This window comes from Chiloscyllium punctatum, chromosome 1 (genome assembly GCF_047496795.1).
Source record: "Chiloscyllium punctatum isolate Juve2018m chromosome 1, sChiPun1.3, whole genome shotgun sequence".
Classification (NCBI taxonomy): domain Eukaryota; kingdom Metazoa; phylum Chordata; class Chondrichthyes; order Orectolobiformes; family Hemiscylliidae; genus Chiloscyllium; species Chiloscyllium punctatum.
The window spans coordinates 114,769,710-114,788,772 of record NC_092739.1 but is presented as its reverse complement, the minus strand read 5'-3'; the positions used below and the strand labels follow the sequence as shown (position 1 = coordinate 114,788,772).

The 19,063-nt window shown below is 41.9% G+C and overlaps 1 protein-coding gene across 2 annotated transcripts in view; it reads right to left on the bottom strand.

Annotated features, from left to right (window-relative positions):
• LOC140478981 (kinesin-like protein KIF24) overlaps positions 1–19,063 on the bottom strand; it is a 126,421-nt gene that overhangs the window by 87,735 nt on the left and 19,623 nt on the right. For both annotated transcript variants that reach the window (XM_072572706.1, XM_072572714.1), the window contains one exon: positions 8,793–8,982. In XM_072572706.1, coding sequence (XP_072428807.1) covers positions 8,793–8,982 — 190 coding nt within the window. The remainder of the gene's footprint in view (positions 1–8,792; positions 8,983–19,063) is intronic.

Genomic DNA, 19,063 nt, shown 5'->3' with positions numbered 1-19,063 from the left:
TATTTGCCAAAGCTGTCTCATGTCCCCTTTTTGCCCTCCTGATTTCCCTCTTAAGTATACTCCTACTGCCTTTATAGTCTAAGGATTCACTCAATCTACCCTGTCTCTACCTTACATATGCTTCCCTTCTTTTTCTTAATCAAACCCTCAATTTCTTTCGTCATCCAGCATTCTCTATACCTACCAGCCTTTCCTTCCACCCTAACAGGAATATATTTTCTCTGGATTCTCATTATCTCATTTCTGAAGGCTTTCCATTTTCGAGCCATACTTTTACCTGCGAACATCTGCCCCCAATCAGCTTTCGAAAGTTCTTGCCTAATACCGTCAAAATTGGCATTTCTCCAATTTAGAACTTCAACTTTTAGATCTGTTCTATCCTTTTCCATCACTATTTTAAATCTAATAGAATTATGGTCGCTGGCCCCAAAGTGCTCCCCCACGGACACCTCAGTCACCTGCCCTGCCTTATTTCCCAACAGTAGGCCAAGTTTTGTACCTTCTCTCATAGGTACATCCACATACTGAATCAGAAAATTTTCTTATACACACTTAACAAATTCCTCTCCATCTAAACCCTTAACACTATGGCAGTCCCAGTCTGTTAAAAAGTTAAAGTTAAAGAAAGTTAAATTCCCCTACCATAATCATCCTTTTATTCTTACAGATAGCTGAGATGTCCTTACAAATTTGTTTCTCAATTTCCCTCTGACTATTAGAAGGTCTATAATACAACCCCAATAAGGTGATCACCCCTTTCTTAATTCTCAGTACCACCCAAATAACTTCCCTGGAAGTACTTCCAGGAGTATCCTCTCTCAGTACAGCTGTAATGCTATCCCTTATCAAAAACACTACTCCCCCTCCTCTCTTGCATCCCTTTCTATCCTTCCTGTAGCATTTGCATCCTGGAACATTAAACAGCCAGTCCTGCCCATCCCTGAGCCATGTTTCTGTCAATACTCTGGTATCCCAGTCCCATGTTCCTAACCATGCCTGGAGTTCATCTGCCTTCCCTGTTAGGCCCCTTGCATTGAAATAAATGCAGTTTAATTTTTAGTCCTACCTTGTCCCTGCCTGCCCTGATTGTTTGACTTACTTCTGTTCTCAACTGTACCAGTCTCAGATTGATCTCTATCCAACATGATCTTCCTGCTCTCATAATTTTGCTTATCATCCCCCTATATTCTCAACTATATCATTTACAAACATCACAAACCATCAGGGACCCACCACTGCTCCCTTTGGTGTGCTATTGCACACTGAACTCCAGTCACAGAAACAGCCTTCTATCACCACACTCTGTCTCCTGTTACTAAGCCAACTTTGGATCCAACTTGCCAAGTAACCCTGGATCCCATGAGCGCTTTATTAGTGTCCCATGTGGGGAAATGTGTACAGGAGAACATTGTATGTCAACGTGTGGATGGAATTACAAAGGATGACGCACTGCTGACCTAATTCTAAGGAAAGCTCTTGTCAAAAGGCGTTGCTAAAATGCATAAATCTACATCAACTGCACTACCCTCATTCAAGCACCTCCTCAAAGTTTCCATAGGATTTGTTAGGCATGACTTCCCTTTGACAAAATCATACTGACTACCCAGATCAAATCTTGCTTCTCTAAATGGAGATTCATTTTTCCTTCACTAATTTTCTCTTACAGCTTCCCTAACACTGATGTTAGACTTACTGGTCCATCTCCACCACCATTCATGTAAAGTGGAATCACATTAGCTGTCCTCGGATACCTTGCCTGCAACGACATACAATTTCAAAATTTGGTCAAAGCTGCCTGTAACGTCCTCCCTCTACTTGCACAGCAATCTGGGATACAATTCATCCCCACCTGGGGATTGGTCCTTTTTTTCATATCTGCCAAAATCTCCAATATCTCCTCACCTCATATCAATCTGCTCAAGAACTTCTCATTACATCTCCATAAATTCAGAGCTTGCTCTTATGTTGCTCTTATGTTTCACCCTAAAGGGAACATGTTGGGACTATACTCCCCCCAGTACCTTTTTGAACAGCTTCCACTGCACTTCTGTAGATTTACCCTCAAGTAGCTGTTCCCAGTCTATTTTGAGTGAATGAGTGAATTAATTTTTGGCTGTAAAGATTTTATACTCATTGAAATAACTCCACAGAGGCCGGTATGACATCATCAATTGATCCTTCACTTACACATATAGAGTCATTGACACTGATCCAAGACCTCAGAGTCAGTTTTCAGAATGAACAGGATGTTTGATATTCCTGTTGTTATCTGCAGCCAAAGCTCCCTGATTGGACCTCGTATTCTACTTTTCCTTCTGCTTTGTTACCTGCAAATTGAGAGAGAGAGAGAGAGAGAGAGAGAGAGAGAGAATGTGTGCGCAGGGACTCAGTGAAAACACCATCGTACAAATAATTTTAATAATATTTCCACCAGCAGGAAAAAGATGCATGTGGCCAAGGAACCAGTAACAAGCAAAGCCTGATATTGACAATCCTTAAGTGAAAAGAAAAGTGAAGGGGGACAGTAGGGATTAAACCAAAATACAATTGGAGGTGTAAAGAAAGTATTCCACCCCTCACGTGCCAACCTCTCCCTAAAGGGAGACTGTCTCTCACGCTCAGTGGAGTCTTATGTCTGGCATTGGTGTTCCTGATGCCATTTCACCCTATTCCACCAGGTGCGGAGTCTTCTCCCATTAGCAAGTCTGCTGAGCTATTCTGCAGTTGCAAGAGTGATGGTCTTACAATCAAGTAGGAACTGGAACAGTTGGTGAAACTGTAGGCTATTTCTTTAAGCCTGCCTTCAAAGTTGAGGATCTAAAATCTGGATTTCGGCTGTTGTCAAGAGCATTTAATGCATGCTTTTACTAACTACAAAATGGCTTCTTAATGCAGCTAACATAAAATAACACTACAAAATGGCTTCTACGAGCAATGGCATCTGACTCTGCTGAAAACTGCATTCATAACTAATTGAAAGAGATTAGCAAACAATGCCCCAATCATAGTATGAATTAACTAAGAAAGATATGACATTATTAAAGTATCCTAACTGACCTTGGAAACCAGGTGTCCTGGAGATAAAGAAGCGCAAAACAAGTCAGTTCCCAGGAAATATCACTGGCTTAATTTTCTGTCTATTTTTCATATCATTTCATTTTATTGGATTAATTTTGCAATTAAGGCTGTTCTGTTTGTTAAGAAAGCTATAAAAGTTGCTTGTGTTTTAAGATTGTGTGCAGCTTTTCGAGAGTACACAGAGGTGCTTAACCCCTGTGTTGCTGGATAACCTATGCCCGGCATCGTAATAAATTGTTAAAACTTGCTAAAAGAGACGGAGCTGTTAGTGTTTATTTGACAGATCGCAGAACCGAGGGGATCCAGATTTTCAAAGTCTGGACTGCTTTTTCTTTGCACTGCCAGACCATAGGATAATCAATGGAGCTGTCCTCACATGACCATTCAAATCAGGAAATACTCAAATTCCCTGCTGGTAAATGGTAATTTTGCAGTAATCCTTGTCTTGTTGGCACTCTGGGCATTGTCCAGCAACAGGTCTATGTGTGCATCCACTCCTGGCCACAGATATAACTCCATTTTGGAAACCACTGGATGACCATGATGGAGTTTAGCCAGTATCGGGTAACGACATTTGCTCAACACAATCATGGAGTCATAGAGATGTACAGCACGGAAACAGACCCTTCGGTCCAACTCGTCCATGCCGACCAGATATCCCAACCTAATCTAGACCCATTTGCTAGCACTTGACTCATATTCCTCTAAACTCTTCCTATTCATATACCCATCCAGATGTCTTTTAAATAATGCAATTGTACAAGCCTCCACCATATCCTCTGCCAGCCATTCCATACACACACCACCCTCTGCATGAAAAAGTTGCATCTTAGGTCTCTTTTATATCTTTTCCTTCTGACCCTAAACCTATGCCCTCTAATTCTAGACTCCCCCACTCCAGGGAAAATACTTTGTCTATTTATCCTATCCATGCCTCTCATGATTTTATAAACCTCTATGAGGTCACCCCTCAGCCTTCGACGCTCCAAGAAAATAGCCCCTGCCTATTCAGCCTCTCCCAATAGCTCAAACCCTCCAATCCTGGCAACATTCTTGTAAATCTTTTCTCAACCCTTTGGGAGAAACATCTATGTCCAAATTCTCTAAGTGCTCCTTATTGGTCTTCCCTGTTATTCGTACATCATTGAGATAAATGACAACCCGTGTACAATGTTCTCCGTCGTCACCTTAAAAATTACACAGGCTGACAATATCCCAAACAGCAGTCTCATATACCAGTACAAACCCTTATGGATATTAATTGTAGCATACTTCTCGGAATCCTCACTTAAATGCAATCATATGGCTCACGTGATGCTTTCTAAAGGACAGCCTCCCTATCAGCTTTGTGTATAAATCCTCAATATGAGGGACTGAATATTTATCTAGCTTCAAAAAGCTGTTTGTTTAAAATCTCCATAAAGGTGAACTGACTTGTTGGGATGCTCAATACATACTACCAATGGAGTAGTTTGATGATTCCTTTGCTTTCCAGCCTTCTGATTTCTGCCTCTACTCTTTCTACATACTGGGCCCAGTCTTCTACGGCACGACTGAACTAGTCAAGTTTCCCAAATAAGGGCATGATGCCAGAAATGGTTACCCTAACTCAAAGATGACTTGCGAGCAAATTTCTTCCAGAGAGTGCTTTTCTTATTGTCATTGAAATAACTCCACAGTGGCCGGTATCCTGTCACCAAGTCACCCTCTATTTACACATAGAGAGTCCTTGACACTGATCAAGCTGCCTCAGAGCCAGCTCTCAAAATTCTTTTGTTTTGGTTTCATACATTCCCCATTCCTGACACATACGAAATAGTACATTTTCTCAAAGGACTCAGTGATCGTCCTATTTGATATGATTGAGGAATTTATTGCAAAAATGGATACACTCAGAACTATAGCAATTGGCACCTTACTAAGATGCAGATATTTTTAATCAATCTGTTCAGATAGTTTATGGCATACAACTGGAGCAGTTGTACTTGAATTAAAACCTTCTGTCCCAGAGGTAGAGACACTACCACTGGCTGACAAATCCTCATTAGCAACATATATACCTAGATTTACGATTGAACAAAATGTCCATTCTTTGGCTTTTTACATTTCATATTTGTATTTTGAAAATATATTCAGATAGGTACGAATTAGGTAAAATATTAAAATAAATTCCCTGATTTCACTCCATTAAGGGCCTGTGATCAATGAAAATATATTGATTTTACTGATATGGTGTGACCATAGCATAACATTTTACCTCTTCTTCAGATAAAGATTTTTATGTTTGTAGCGTAACAGTAAACTAAGGCATTATTGGATCATACCTGAAATAACTGACTATGATATTACAAACTTAGTTTAAGGCTGTTTGAAGAAAATTAATTGGAATACATATTATTTGAAAAATAATATTTAACTAAAATGAATTTGCTAACTTATTGATAATAACTCCACAGAGGCAAGTATCCCACCATCAAGTCACTCGTCATTAACACATGGAGAGTCCTTGAGACTGACCCAGCTCCCAAAGTTCTTTTTTTTTATTTACGTTCCACCACCAGAAAGAAAGAAACACCAGAGTGGCCAGTGACAAGCAGTGCCCTTCTCAACAAAGGGCAATGCTGCGTGATCAAAAAAGCGAAGGGGAGAGCAGGAATTAAATCAAAATAGAGTCAGAGGGGGAAATAAAATGATCCACACCCTGCAGTTCCCACCTCTCCCTGAACAGTTCAAGGGTGTTGGTGGACACCACGTTCTCCTTCTCCAGGGACATCTGGGCTCGAACGTAACCACGGAAGAAGGGCAGGCAATCGGTCCTAACGACCCCTTCCACGGCCCACTGCCTGGACCTGTTTGTGGCAAATTTGGCCAGGACCTCCTTTGACCTACCCTCTCCCCTCTGCACTGGGCACCCAAAGTCAGGAACATGGGGCTGAAGTGCATAAAAAAAACAGAGAAGGATTTTAAGAAAATCCCAAGCCCACACCCACTATATACATAGTTCACTGACTCCACAGCACCACAGAACAAGCGGTTGGGCTGGCAGTCCATGAACCACTGCAATTTGCAGTTGCAGGAGACCGCTGCGTGCAGCACTCTCCACCCCAGGTCCCAGTCAGAAAGGGGAAGGACTCCCGTGTAGGGAGTCCAGTGACATGCCAAGGCGTGTCCAGGAGGTGGATGAGGGAAAAGAGGTGGACGGTGTGCAGCAGCAGTCTGTACAGGGCCCGCCATTTTATGTCCCTTAAGGGGGCAAAACTATAACTCCAGAGATGGCTTAGGTTGTGGGGCACAGGTTCCCACGGGAAGTACAGGACTTTGGGGCCAATGTGAAATCCCATCCTAGCAGGGGTACGCGCAAACGGGATTCCACCGGACAACTGAGCATCCTCCAACTGGTGCACTACGTCGGGCCCAAGCACCACCGTTTTTAAGTGTCGAATCGCAGTGGCCACGAACCAGATGTCTACCGCTACCCTGCTTGCTACATCCTGCGGCAGCATCCAGCCCAGGCCCTCACCACCCAGCATGTCCCCAACCCTGGTCACCCTTGCTGCCACAGCCGTCCCCTCTGACAACCACTCGAACCTGCGAGTACGGAGGTGTGAATTCCTGAGCAAAGGCTCCCCGACGACAGCTGCTACTCCTGCCAGAGGGTAGGCGTGATGCAATTCGACCATATTCCAGAAATTGCTCAGGTCCTGGTAAAAGACAGGCAGCATCCTGAGAGCGACTCTGCACCTCTCCCACAGGCTCGACTTCCAAGTAAGTGTAACCAAAAATAAAAAGTTTTTTACATAACACAGTTCCTCAAACTAACTTTGAAGTAAAGGAAACAAAGCTGGAATATTCTCAGCCAATCGACCCACAATCTTCCTATGATGGCACAGTTTGATTTTTTTTCTCTCTCTATTCAGTGATTCCCAAACTGCTTGACAGTGATTCCAGTTTGCTTCAGAGATCCTAACTTGCTTGATGTTAGCATCATTGGCAAGGTCACATTTGTTTCTCATCCCCAACTGCCGTTGAACCAAATGGCTTGCTCACTTCAGAGTACAAATAAAGAATCAACCATAATTGGTGTAGATCTAGAGTCACATACAGACTCATCCAGATAGGATAGCTAATTTCCTTCCCTGAAGGACATTAGTGAATCAATTGGATATTTCAAACAACAGATTGTAGTTTCATGGTGACTGTTAAAGAAGAATAGCTTTATATTCTGGATTTATTAATTGAATTAAAACCTAGCCGATTGTCAATGTAGAATTTGAAATAATATCCCCAGAGCATTAGATGAGTGCTCTTCGTTACTAATCTCACGACATTACCGCTGCTCTGCCATCTCCCCATAAAAGCTTCACACTTTTCCCAATCTACTTCATAGTGATGCTGGTCGGCTCTACACTGACCCTGACATGATTCACGGTAATTCTCCCCCTTTTTTTTAGAAAGAAAGATATGTCATCTGCCTGTCAAATGCTTTTTGACGCTGCTTATTATTGGCGACCATTCAAACTTTTTGTGCTGCTTTCTGGGATCCTATTAGCAGTAACTACACACTGCTTTTAAAACATGAATACGAGAAGAATAGCACAAATTGTAAAATTCACAGCATCACAGAATCCCTATGGTGCAGAAAGACGCCATTTGGCCCACTGAGTCTACATCAACCTTCCGGACAACACCCCATTCAGACCCATCCCATCCCTGGAATCCTTCAGATCTTTTTAAAATCATGGTTAACCCACCTAACCTGCTCATCCCTGGGCCTACAGGACAATTTTTTTTAAGCTTGGCTAATCCACCTAACCCACACATCTTTAAACATAATGGCACAGTTTTAATAGATTTCCAGTGTAAAACAAAACCCTCAGCAACATGTTTCCATGGGGATAAAAAATACACAATGCATATAAAGGTAAAATACTGTAGATGCTGGAAATTTGAAATAAAAATAGAATATGCTGAAGAAACTCAGTAGGTCTGGTGGCATCTGTGGAGAGAGAAACAAAGATGACAGTTCCAGTCCAAATGACTATTCTTCTGAACTGAAGAAGAGCCATATCTGACTCAAAATATTAATTCTGTTTCCCTCTCCACAGTTGTTGCTGAATCAAAGACAGGGCAATTTCCTTAACTGCGGGTCCAGTTTCCACAGTTTCAGTTACCCATGGTTTACAGCGGCCTGAACATATTACATAGAACCTTTCAGAACCAGGGACCAGGAGGCTGCCAGAAAGGGAAATTTCCCATTTTAATGAATGGGTTCACTGCTATCTACAGTTTCAGGCTTCCACAGTAGGTCTTGGAATGTATCCTCCGCGGGTATGGAGAGAATACTGTATGCAATACACAGGTAGATGAGAAACAGTATAGCAGAAATACACAAGTATTTAAAGTGGTGTGCAACTGTTCATATTCCAAAGTATACCTGTGAGGATCATGACAGAACACATTCCAAAGTATACCTGTGATGATCTGACAGAACACATTCCAAAGTATACCTGTGAGGATCAAGACAGAACACATGTTGCAATTCAGATAGCTTATCATTCAAACCTAACTCATGTAGCCTTCATATTATCATTCTTTTTATAATCAGGATATTTATCTTTTTTCCTAGCAAACTGATACAATTTCATTACCAATGAATATTCATCAGTCAACATTTAAAATTGAAGGAATTAATAAATAAAAATAAGAATTCCTACTTGTTGGACATACTGCTTCAAATCAACCGCTTCTTTTTTCTCATGAATAAGGACAGATCTATTTTCTTCCACTTTTGCAACATCAATTTCTCCACGTCGCACTTCTCGTACTCCCAGAGGTCGCTTTCGAACACAAACGTGGATTTTTTCAACCTCAATCCATGCCTGTTCTTTCCCAGGGTTCACAGGCCTAGGAATAAAAATGTGTAGAAAAAAATAATAATTCTAGAAACAAAATGATCCACCAGCTCCATTATAATTGTGATTATGTCGTCCCGTTTCCACGTCAGTCAAAGCAAACACTCAGACACAGTATGGCTCTACCTTCTTCATCTTTACTTCAAGCCCTGGAGAGAGAGAGCAATCGCCCATGTACACAAAGATGCAAGTTCTTGGTCTTCTCTCGAACAGCAGATTCTTAAGGAATTATACAGTCACTTACAGGGAGCAGCATTCAAATAAGGCAACATCTCCATTGACTGGGTGACCATTACAATCAGCAGCATCAACAGTAAAGATGAAGCCATCTGAATTTATACATGTTCTTCAGCTCATTAACTGGCATTACACAACAGATGTTCTCCATGTCATTAAACCACTACCCTGGCCTCCAGCACCTCGTTGTTTACTGCAAGTTCTTATCTGGTCAAGTCATGCTTGCTGAGCCTTTGTCAAGCAACCCTAAACTTAACTCTTTCCCTACCTGCTCACACCTTTCTCAACTAGACTTCAAAAAGCAACCTGTAATGAACTTTGGGCAAAGATAGGGTAAATAGAAAGAAACCTTTCCCCTTGATAGAGGGATCAGTGACCCAGTTAGGGCGGGGGCATAGATTTAAAGGTAAGATGCAGATGTTTAGAAGAGATGTGAGAAAAAACATTTTCACAGAGGGTAGTGGGAATGTAGAATTCACTGGCTGTAAGGGTGGTGCCGACAGAAATCCTCATAACATTTAAGAAGCATTTAGATGTAGTCTTGTGATGCCCAGCCATACAAGGATATGGGCCAAGTGATGGAAAATGGGATGAGAATAGCGGTTTTTGACTGGCATGCCTTTTTCTATGCTATGGATCTCAATGACACTTAAGGACACGGCTGCAACAGTAAATGTATACTTTTTCTCTGTCTGCATTTAAGACAGGATAAATCCCAGAACTTCTGACCAATCAGCTAATATCAACAGTGGGGATCTTTGAGAAACAATGTGCAAAGTCTTGCAGACTATCCACATTCAAGAAAACAGACAGTTGGACCTTAATCAGAAGCTTCCCCCACAGTTCTTCATACCTTCATTTTATCATCATCCTCCTACCTTGTATATCACGTCCTCCTCCTCCCTCCCTGAGAAGATTTAGCTGGATTTACTGCATGCAAGGTTTCTCTTCCACACAGGCCTCCTGCAATACTGGCAGTGGTGTGGCACAGAATCACTGGCCTCCAATTAGAGCTATGGCGATGTGTCTGGGTGTCTTCTGGAGATGGACCAAAACCAGTTTTATACAAATTAAGGGGTATTGCCCAATATATACCCAAGATCTCAGTGGAGTAGCAGGACTGCAGGCGGTCTCCTGAGCCTGGAGCTCGTCTGCTCTAGTCTTTTTCTCTCCTTTGCACTTATATTTTTGTTTTCTTTCTTTTTTTATTCATTTTCTTTTCTTTAAAGCATTTTGTGATGGGTTAATTGGCAGCATCGGCACAGAGAGAGAGCTGGCCATGTACAGAATTGCAGCATCATCCCAGCGGTCTGAGGTGGCAGTGGGAGATGGCAACAGATGCAACTTCTCCCAATGATCGGATGCAGCAGCTGACACGGTTCTTCCAAGGCTCCTCTTGGCAATGCAAGACAGTGGCAGCATGGCATCAGCAGAGAGAGTGGGCCATGGTTGGATTGGCAGCAGCCTCCCAGCATTCGGAGGTGGCGAATGTGGCTCCTCCCTGCGATTGGAGATGGCAGCAGCGTCATTTGCAACAAGAACACAGCTCCATCCGGCGATTGATGGTCGCAGATTGATCGAGATTTCAGGTATGGTTAGGCCTGGGTGCCTGCATCAGTGATTCCAAACACTTTTATGGAGACAAAGATCTGGATGTTTTTCTTAACTTTGATTTCTGATGTTTTTTATTTAATTCTGATTTTGTCACCAAGGTGGTGCCAGAGAACGGCCACTTAGTACACTTTTCACTGTATTTATGCAGTCCTATAAATAAAATCTAATTCTAATTCCATTACAACGGGGCAAGCTGGCTAAACAGACGTGTACTTGCTCCCAACATTAACGCTCAAGTACATGGAGCCTGGATTTAGATAGTCAGGTTTCATTATAAACCTAGACAAAATGAATTGTAATTTGGAAAAACATTTAATGAATGAGAGCTAGCAACATGTGAAAGGTAAACCATGTTTGACTGGTTCGACTGAGACTTTTTTTTACTGAAGTAAGTGAGGTGAAGAATTGATGTAGACAGTGCATTTAATATACATAAGCAGTTCCAAAAGCATTTAACAAAGTACCAGATAACACATATTAGCAAAATGGATGCAAACTGAATGAGAGTTGCACTAGCAGTACAGTCAGAGATGTACACCATGGAAATAAACCCTTCAGTCCGACTCGGACATGCCAACCAGATATCCCAACCCAATCTAGTTCCACCTGCCAGCACCCAGCCCATATCCCTCCAAACCCTTCCTGTTCATGTACCCATCCAGGTGCATTTTGAATGTTGCAATTGTACTAGCCTCCACCACTTCCTCTGGCAGCCCATTCCATACACACACCACCCTCTGCATGAAAGAGTTGCCCCTTAGGTCTCTTTTATATCTTTTCTTTCTCACCCTAAACCTAAGCCCTCTAGTTCTGGACTCTCCCAACCCAAGGAAAAGACCTTGTCTATTTACCCTATCCATGCCCCTCATGATTCTATAAACCTCTATAAGGTCACCCCTCACCCTCCGATGCTCCAGGGAAAACAGACTATTCATCCTTTCCCTATAGCTCAAATCCTTCGACTCTGGCAACATCCATGTAAATCTTTTCTGAACATCATCTTTCCGATAGGAAGGAGACCAGAATTGCACGCAATATTCCAACAGTGGCCTAACCAATGTCCTGTATAGCGGCAACTTTAACTTCCAACGCCTGTACTCAATACTCTGGCCAATAAAGGAAAGCATACCAAACACCTTCTTTACTATCCTACCTACCTGCAGTTCTACTTTCAAGGAGCTATGAACCTGCACTCCAAGGTCCCTTTGTTCAGCAACACTCTGCAGGACCTTACCATTAAGTATTGCTAAGATTTGCTTTCCGAAAATGCAGCACTTCGCATTTATCTAAATTAAATTCCATTTGCCACTCCTCAGCCCATTGGCTCATCTGATCAAAATCCCGTTGTAATTAGAGGTAACTTTCTACACTGTCCACGACACCTCCAATTTTGGTGTCATCTGCAAACTTACTATACCTCTTATGTTGACATTCAAATCATTTATGTAAATGACGAAAAGTAGTGGACATAGCACTGATCCTTGTGGCACTCCACTGGTCACAGGTCTCCAGTCTGAAGAACAACCCTCCACCACTACCCTCTGTCTTCTACCTTTGACCAGTTCTGTATTCATGAGTTCACTGCACAAATAGAAATAATTGAATATCACTTGATAGATATTTCAGAGATGTAGTTACAGGGTGAGCAAGACTGGGAAGTTAATATTCAAGGGTCTTCGATGTTCCAGAAAAATAGAACAAAATAAAAGGAGGTGGGATAGCATCGTTAATAAATGATGGTATTATTGTCATGGTGAGTAGTGATAGACTTACAATATAGAATCAGTTTAGGTAAAAATAGCAATGGCAAAGAGGAAAAATCATGAGTGAGAATAATCAATGGGCCTCTGATGAGTTTATATAAATGACGAAAAGTAGTGGACCTGAGGATCTAAAATCTGGAATTAGGTTGTTGTCAGGAGCAACCAATTTATGCATGCTTTTAGTAATCACAAAATGGCTTCTTAATACAAAGTAACATAATAAAATGGCTTCATGCTGCAAATTAACAGTGTTTAAAATGGTTTCTCACCCTGCTCAAAGCTGCATTTCTGTCTTGCTGAGCTAACTGGATCAAAAGATAAAGCAGACAATGGGGCCTTCACAGTATGGAATTAACTAAGCTAGATAGGACATTACTAACCATCCCAGTTAACCTTTAAATGCAGATGGGAAGAGATAAATATGGAGTAAGCAACTTTGTTTTCCAAAAAATATCATGGGTTAACCTGCTGTCCATTATGTCATTTTATTGCATTTTACACGATTTCTTAAAAAAAAACAAATAAAAATTGCCTTTGTTCTAAGTGGAATTGCGCACTTTCTCCAAGGAACACAGAAGCTTTTAACCTCTGTGTTGCTGGACAAATGTGCCAGGTTCACGATAAACTGAAATCTGGCTGAAGCAGACCGCATTCCTATTGATTATTTGACCAATCGCGGAACCGAGAGACCCCTCCCGAGGGTAGAGATCTTCAGAAACAGCACCAATCCTTGTGGCACTCCACTAGTCACAGGCTTCCAGTCTGAAAAACAACCCTTCAACACCACCCTCTGGCTTCTACCTTTGAGCCAGTTCTGTATCCAAATGGCTAGTTCTCCCTGTATTCCATGATATCTAACCTTTCTAACCAGTCTCCCATGGGGAACCTTGTTGAACACCTTACTGAAGTCCATATAGATCACATCTATCGCTCTGTCCTCATCAATCCTCTTTGTTACTTCCTCAAAAAACTCAATCAAGTTTGTGAGACATGATTTGCCATGCACAAAGCCATGTTGACTAAACCTAATCAGTCTTTGGATTAGTGGTGCTGGAAGAGCACAGCAGTTCAGGCAGCATCCAAGTAGCTTCGAAATCAACGTTTCGGAAGGGCTTTTGCCTGAAACGTCAATTTCGAAGCTACTTGGATGCTGCCTGAACTGCTGTGCTCTTCCAGCACCACTAATCCAGAATCTGGTTTCCAGCATCTGCAGTCTTTGTTTTTACCTCTAATCAGTCTTTGCCTTTCCATATACTTATACATCCTGTCCCTCAGGGTTCCCTCCAACAACTTACCCACCATCAACATCAGGCTGACTGGTCTATAGTTCCTTGGCTTTTCCTTGCCACATTTCTTAAATAGTGGCACCACGTTAGCGAACCTCCAGGCTTCCAGCACCTCATCTGTGACCATCATTGATACAAATATCTCAGCAAGAGGACCAGCGATCACTTCCCTAGCTTCCCACAGAATTCTAGGGTACACCTGATCAGGTCCTGGGGATTTAACTACTTACATGCGTTTCAAGACATCCAGCACTTCCTCCTCTGTAATATAGACATTTTTCAAGATGTCACCATCTATTTCTCTACATTCTATATCTTACATGTCCTTTTCCACAGTAAACACTGATCGTTAAGTATCTCTCACATTCCCTGTGGATCCACACGAAGGCCACCTTACTGATCTCTGAGGGGCCCTATTCTCTCCCTAGTTACCCTTTTGTCCTTAATATATTTGTAAAAACTCTTTGGATTCTTCTTAATTCTATTTGACACAGCTATCTCATGTCCCCTTTTTGCCATCCTTTATAGTCTTAAGATTGACTTGATCTATCCTGTCAATACCTGACATATGTTTCCTTCTTTTTCTTAACCAAACCACACCCCTCCCAATGCAAGAAGGATAGAACCCCCTTGGTCCTCACCTTCCACACCACCAACCTTCGCATACATCACATCATCCTCCGCCACTTCCGCAGCCTTCAAATGGACCCCACCAAAGATATATTTCCCTCCCTACCCAATCAGCATTCTACAGAGACCATTCCCTCAGAGACTCCCTCATCAGGTCCATGCCTCAGTCCATACCCCACTCTTGGCACCTTTCCCCACCATCGCAGCAAGCACAAAATCTGCGCCCACAACACTCCCCTCACCTCCATCCAAGGGTGCTTCAGGATCCTTCCACATCCATCAGAAATTCTCCTGTACCTCGATCAATGTCATCGACTACATTCGTTGCACTCAATGTGGTTTCCTCTGCATCAGGGAGACAGGATGCCTTATTGCAGATCATTTCAGAGAACATCTCTGGGACACCTGCACGCACCAACCCCACCACCCCGTGGCTGAACACTTCAACTCACCCTCCCACTCTGTCAAGGACATGCAGGTCTGGGCCTTCTCCACTGCCAAACTGGAGGAAAAATGCCTCATATTCTGCCTTGGGACCCGACAACCACACAGGATAAATGTGGATTTCAACAGCTTCCTCAATTCCACTCCCCCAACATTATCTCCAGTCCCAAGCCTCCAACTCAGCACCACCTCCAGACCTGTCCATTACTCCCCCCTCTGACCCAACACCTTCTCCCTCACCTTCATCCACCTATCGCCTTCTTAGCTACCTTCCCCACACCCCACTCCCCTCCCATTTATCTCTCAGCCCCAGCCCACAAGCCTCATTCCTGATGAAGGGGTTATGCCCGAAATGTCAATTCTCCTGCTCCTCAGATGCTGCTTGATCTGCTGTGTTTTCCCAGCAACACACTCTTGACCCTCAATTTCTCTAGTCATCCAGCATTCTGTATACCTACCAGCCTTTCCTTTCACCCTGACAGGAATATACTGTTGCTGCATGCTCATTATCTCATTTCTGAAGGCTTCCAATTGACCAACCATCCCTTTACTTGAGAACATCTTCCCCTAATCAGCTGTTGAAAGTTCTTACCTAATACCTTCAAAAGTGGCCCTTCTCCAATTTAGAACTTCAACTTTTAGATCTGGTCTATCTATGTTAAACCTAGTAAATTGTGGTTGCTGGCCCCAAAGTGCTTCCCCACTGACAACTTAGTCACCTGCGTTGCCTTATTTCCCAAGAGTAGGTCAAGTTTTACACCTTCTCTTGTGGGTACATCCACATACTGAAGTAGAAAGTTTTCTTGTATATACTTAACAAATTCCTCTCCATCTAAACCCTTAACACGATAGCAGTCCCAGTCTGTGTTTGGAAAGTTAAAATCCCCTACCATAACCACCCTATTATTCTTCCAGATAACTGAAATCTCCTTACAAATTTGTTTCTCAATTTCCCTCTGACTATTAGGAGGTCTATAATACAATCCCAATAAGGTGATCGTCCTTTTCTTAGTTTTCAGTTCCACCCAAATAACCTCCCTGGATATATTTCTGGGAATATCCTCCCTCAGTACATCTGTAATGCTATCCCTGATCAAAAATGCCACTCCCCCTCCTCTCTTGCATCCCTTTCTGTCCTTCCTGTAGCATTTGTATCCTGGAACCTTAAGCTGTCAGTCCTGTCCATCCCTGAGCCATGTTTCTGTAATTGCTATGATATCACAGTCCCATGTTCCAAACCATGCCCTGAGTTCATCTGCCTTCCCTGTTAGGCTCCTTGCATTGAAATAAATGCAGTTTAATTTATTAGTCCTACCTTGTCCCTGCCTGCCCTGATTGTTTGACTCACTTCTTTTCTCAACTGTACCAGTCTCAGATTGATCTCTTTCCTCACTATATCCCTGGGTCCCACCCCCCACACCTTACCAGTTTAAATAATCCTGAGCAACTCTAACAAATCTCCCTGCCAGTATATTAGTCCTCTTCCAATTGAGGTGTAATCTGTCCTTCTTGTACAGGTCACTTCTACCCCAAAAGAGATTCCAATGATCCAAAAATGTGAATCCTTCTCCCATACAGCAGCTCCTCAGCCATGCATTCATCTGCTCTAGCCTCCTGATGCTACCTGCACTAGCTCGTAGCACCAGGAGTAATCCAGATATTACTACTCTTGAGGACCTCCTTTTTAATTTCCTGCCTAACTCTCTGTATTCTCCCTTCAGAATCTCAATCTTTACCCTTCCTATGTCGTTATTTCCAATGTGTACAATGACCTCCTGCTGGCCCCTCTCACCCTTGAGTACATTCTGCACCCTCTCGGAGACATCCTTGATCCTGGCACCAGGAAAGCAACACACCATTCTAATTTTTCATTGTTGGCCACAGAAACGTCTGTCTGTGCCTCGGACTACAGAGTTCCCTAACACAATTGATCTCTTGGAACCTGACGTACCCCTCATTGCATTAGAGCCAGTCTCAATACCAGAAACTTGGCTGTTCGTGCTACATTCCCCTGATAATCCGTAACCCCCCACATTTTCCAAAACAGCATACTTGTTTGAAATGGGGATAGCCACAGAAGACTCCTGCACTACCTGCCTAACCATTCTTGAGTTAACCCATCTATGTGACTGTATCTGCGACTTTTCTCCCTTCCTATAACTGCCATCCATCACACCCCCTTGCTCTTGAAATTCTTCATTGCCTGTAAATGTCACTCAAACCATTCCATTTAATCGGATTTGCAACCAACGGCATTTATTGCAGATATAATCCTGAGTAACATGTAAACTCTCCGTAAACTCCCACATCCAACAAGAGCATATCACGCTACTGAGGATACAAAATTAGCAAACAGAAAAACTGTAGTATTCACTTGTTTTTCTGATTGCAAGGAAGGATACAGTACTCCCCCTTAGGTTGACATTCAAAATGTCACTTTGTGATATACATATTAGTGCACACAAGGCATCATTTCAAAATTTGCAGAAGGCAGACCAAATGAGCCTTGAATTGAATATTGAATATTTTTAAGATTGAGTTAGATTCTTGATTGAGAAGATAATCCCAAAATTGTAGAGGTTAGACAAGAATGTGGAATTGAGACCACAATCAAATCAGCCATGATCTCAATAACCAAATGGAATACTGACGGCTCCTAATTTGTAAGCTTCTATGAACAAAACTCATAAATGCAATAAACAGCAAGGAGAGCAGCATTTGACTTCTGAAGTATCTGAAATATGTAGATACACATCAGATAGAAAAATGGTTATGGGGGAAAATACAAAATAAATGCTATAATTTTAAGGGGTGACAGCAAACGAGATGCACATATAAATAAGCAATTTGAAAAGGAGGTATACCATTGAGGAGGCCGTTCAAAAAGCATCTTTGGTTTTATTAATAGAAGGATAGGACCTAAAATAAATTATTCTAAACTTTTACAAAATACTAGTTAAGTCCCTACTAGACTATTGTGGCCAATTCAGAGTACAATTTTTTATAAAGGATATAAAGACACTCAAGAGGGTGTTTATAAAACTTACAAGATTGTACATAACTGAAGTTCCAGGACCAATGACTAGAGAAGCTGGGACTGTCCATATTAAAGCAGAGAAAGTTAAGGGGAGATTTAAAACCGGTGTCTAATATTACAAAGGCTTCTGAGAGTAAATAACGCAAAAGGCAAAACAAGAAAAAAAACCAAAAATTTTGTTTTCTTTGGCAGGTAGGACTAGATTAGGTTGGGATATCTGGTTGGCGTGGACAGGTTGGACCAAAGGGTCTGGTTCCATGCTGTACATCTCTATGACTTTAATGACTTCTGATGAGCTGGAATACACAACCTGAAGGATGGTAGAACCAGATTCAACAATGACTTTTAGAAGGAAATTGGAGAAATATTTGAAGGAGAAAGTTTCACTGGGCTATGCAACAAGTACAGCGAATCTTTTAAGATGACAGTACAGATGTGAAGGGCTGACTACCCAACCCTGCACTATGAACGCAAGGCTTTGTGTCCCAAGCCTTTTGGAAACAGGCAATTGCATGAAAATATTGACACATTTGAAGGTCCTTTTGTCATATCCTGCGATGGACCAAATCAACTATCCAAAATAATAAGTGTTCTAATAACATAAAATGGCTTTAGCCACTGTACAGCAACAGAAATATTGCAGCAGATCAACAGATGAGAAATCTGGTAACTGCATTGGCCCTGTGGCCCAATAGAATCCAGAAACCTTCTGCTTCCCCAGAGAAACTCAATAATATGTTTTCTGACATCGATGGAAATATAGTTAACACATAAGGAATAGTCTACAAAAGTTCTATGAACAAAAATATTTATCTCATCTCACTGGATATCAAGACACTAGGAGATCATCAATATTCAAGAACTGAGAGATTATTTTTGATATATAAACTAGTCTTATGCAATACCAATAGCAGATGTCAATTACATCCATTCCTAAATTCAACCAATTTCCCACAAAATAAAAATCATGCATTGACCCACTGTCTCTTAATATTGTGATCACATTAATACTCAGAGTTTTGCAAAAATTCTAAAACTACAAACTAATGCACGGTCAATCTT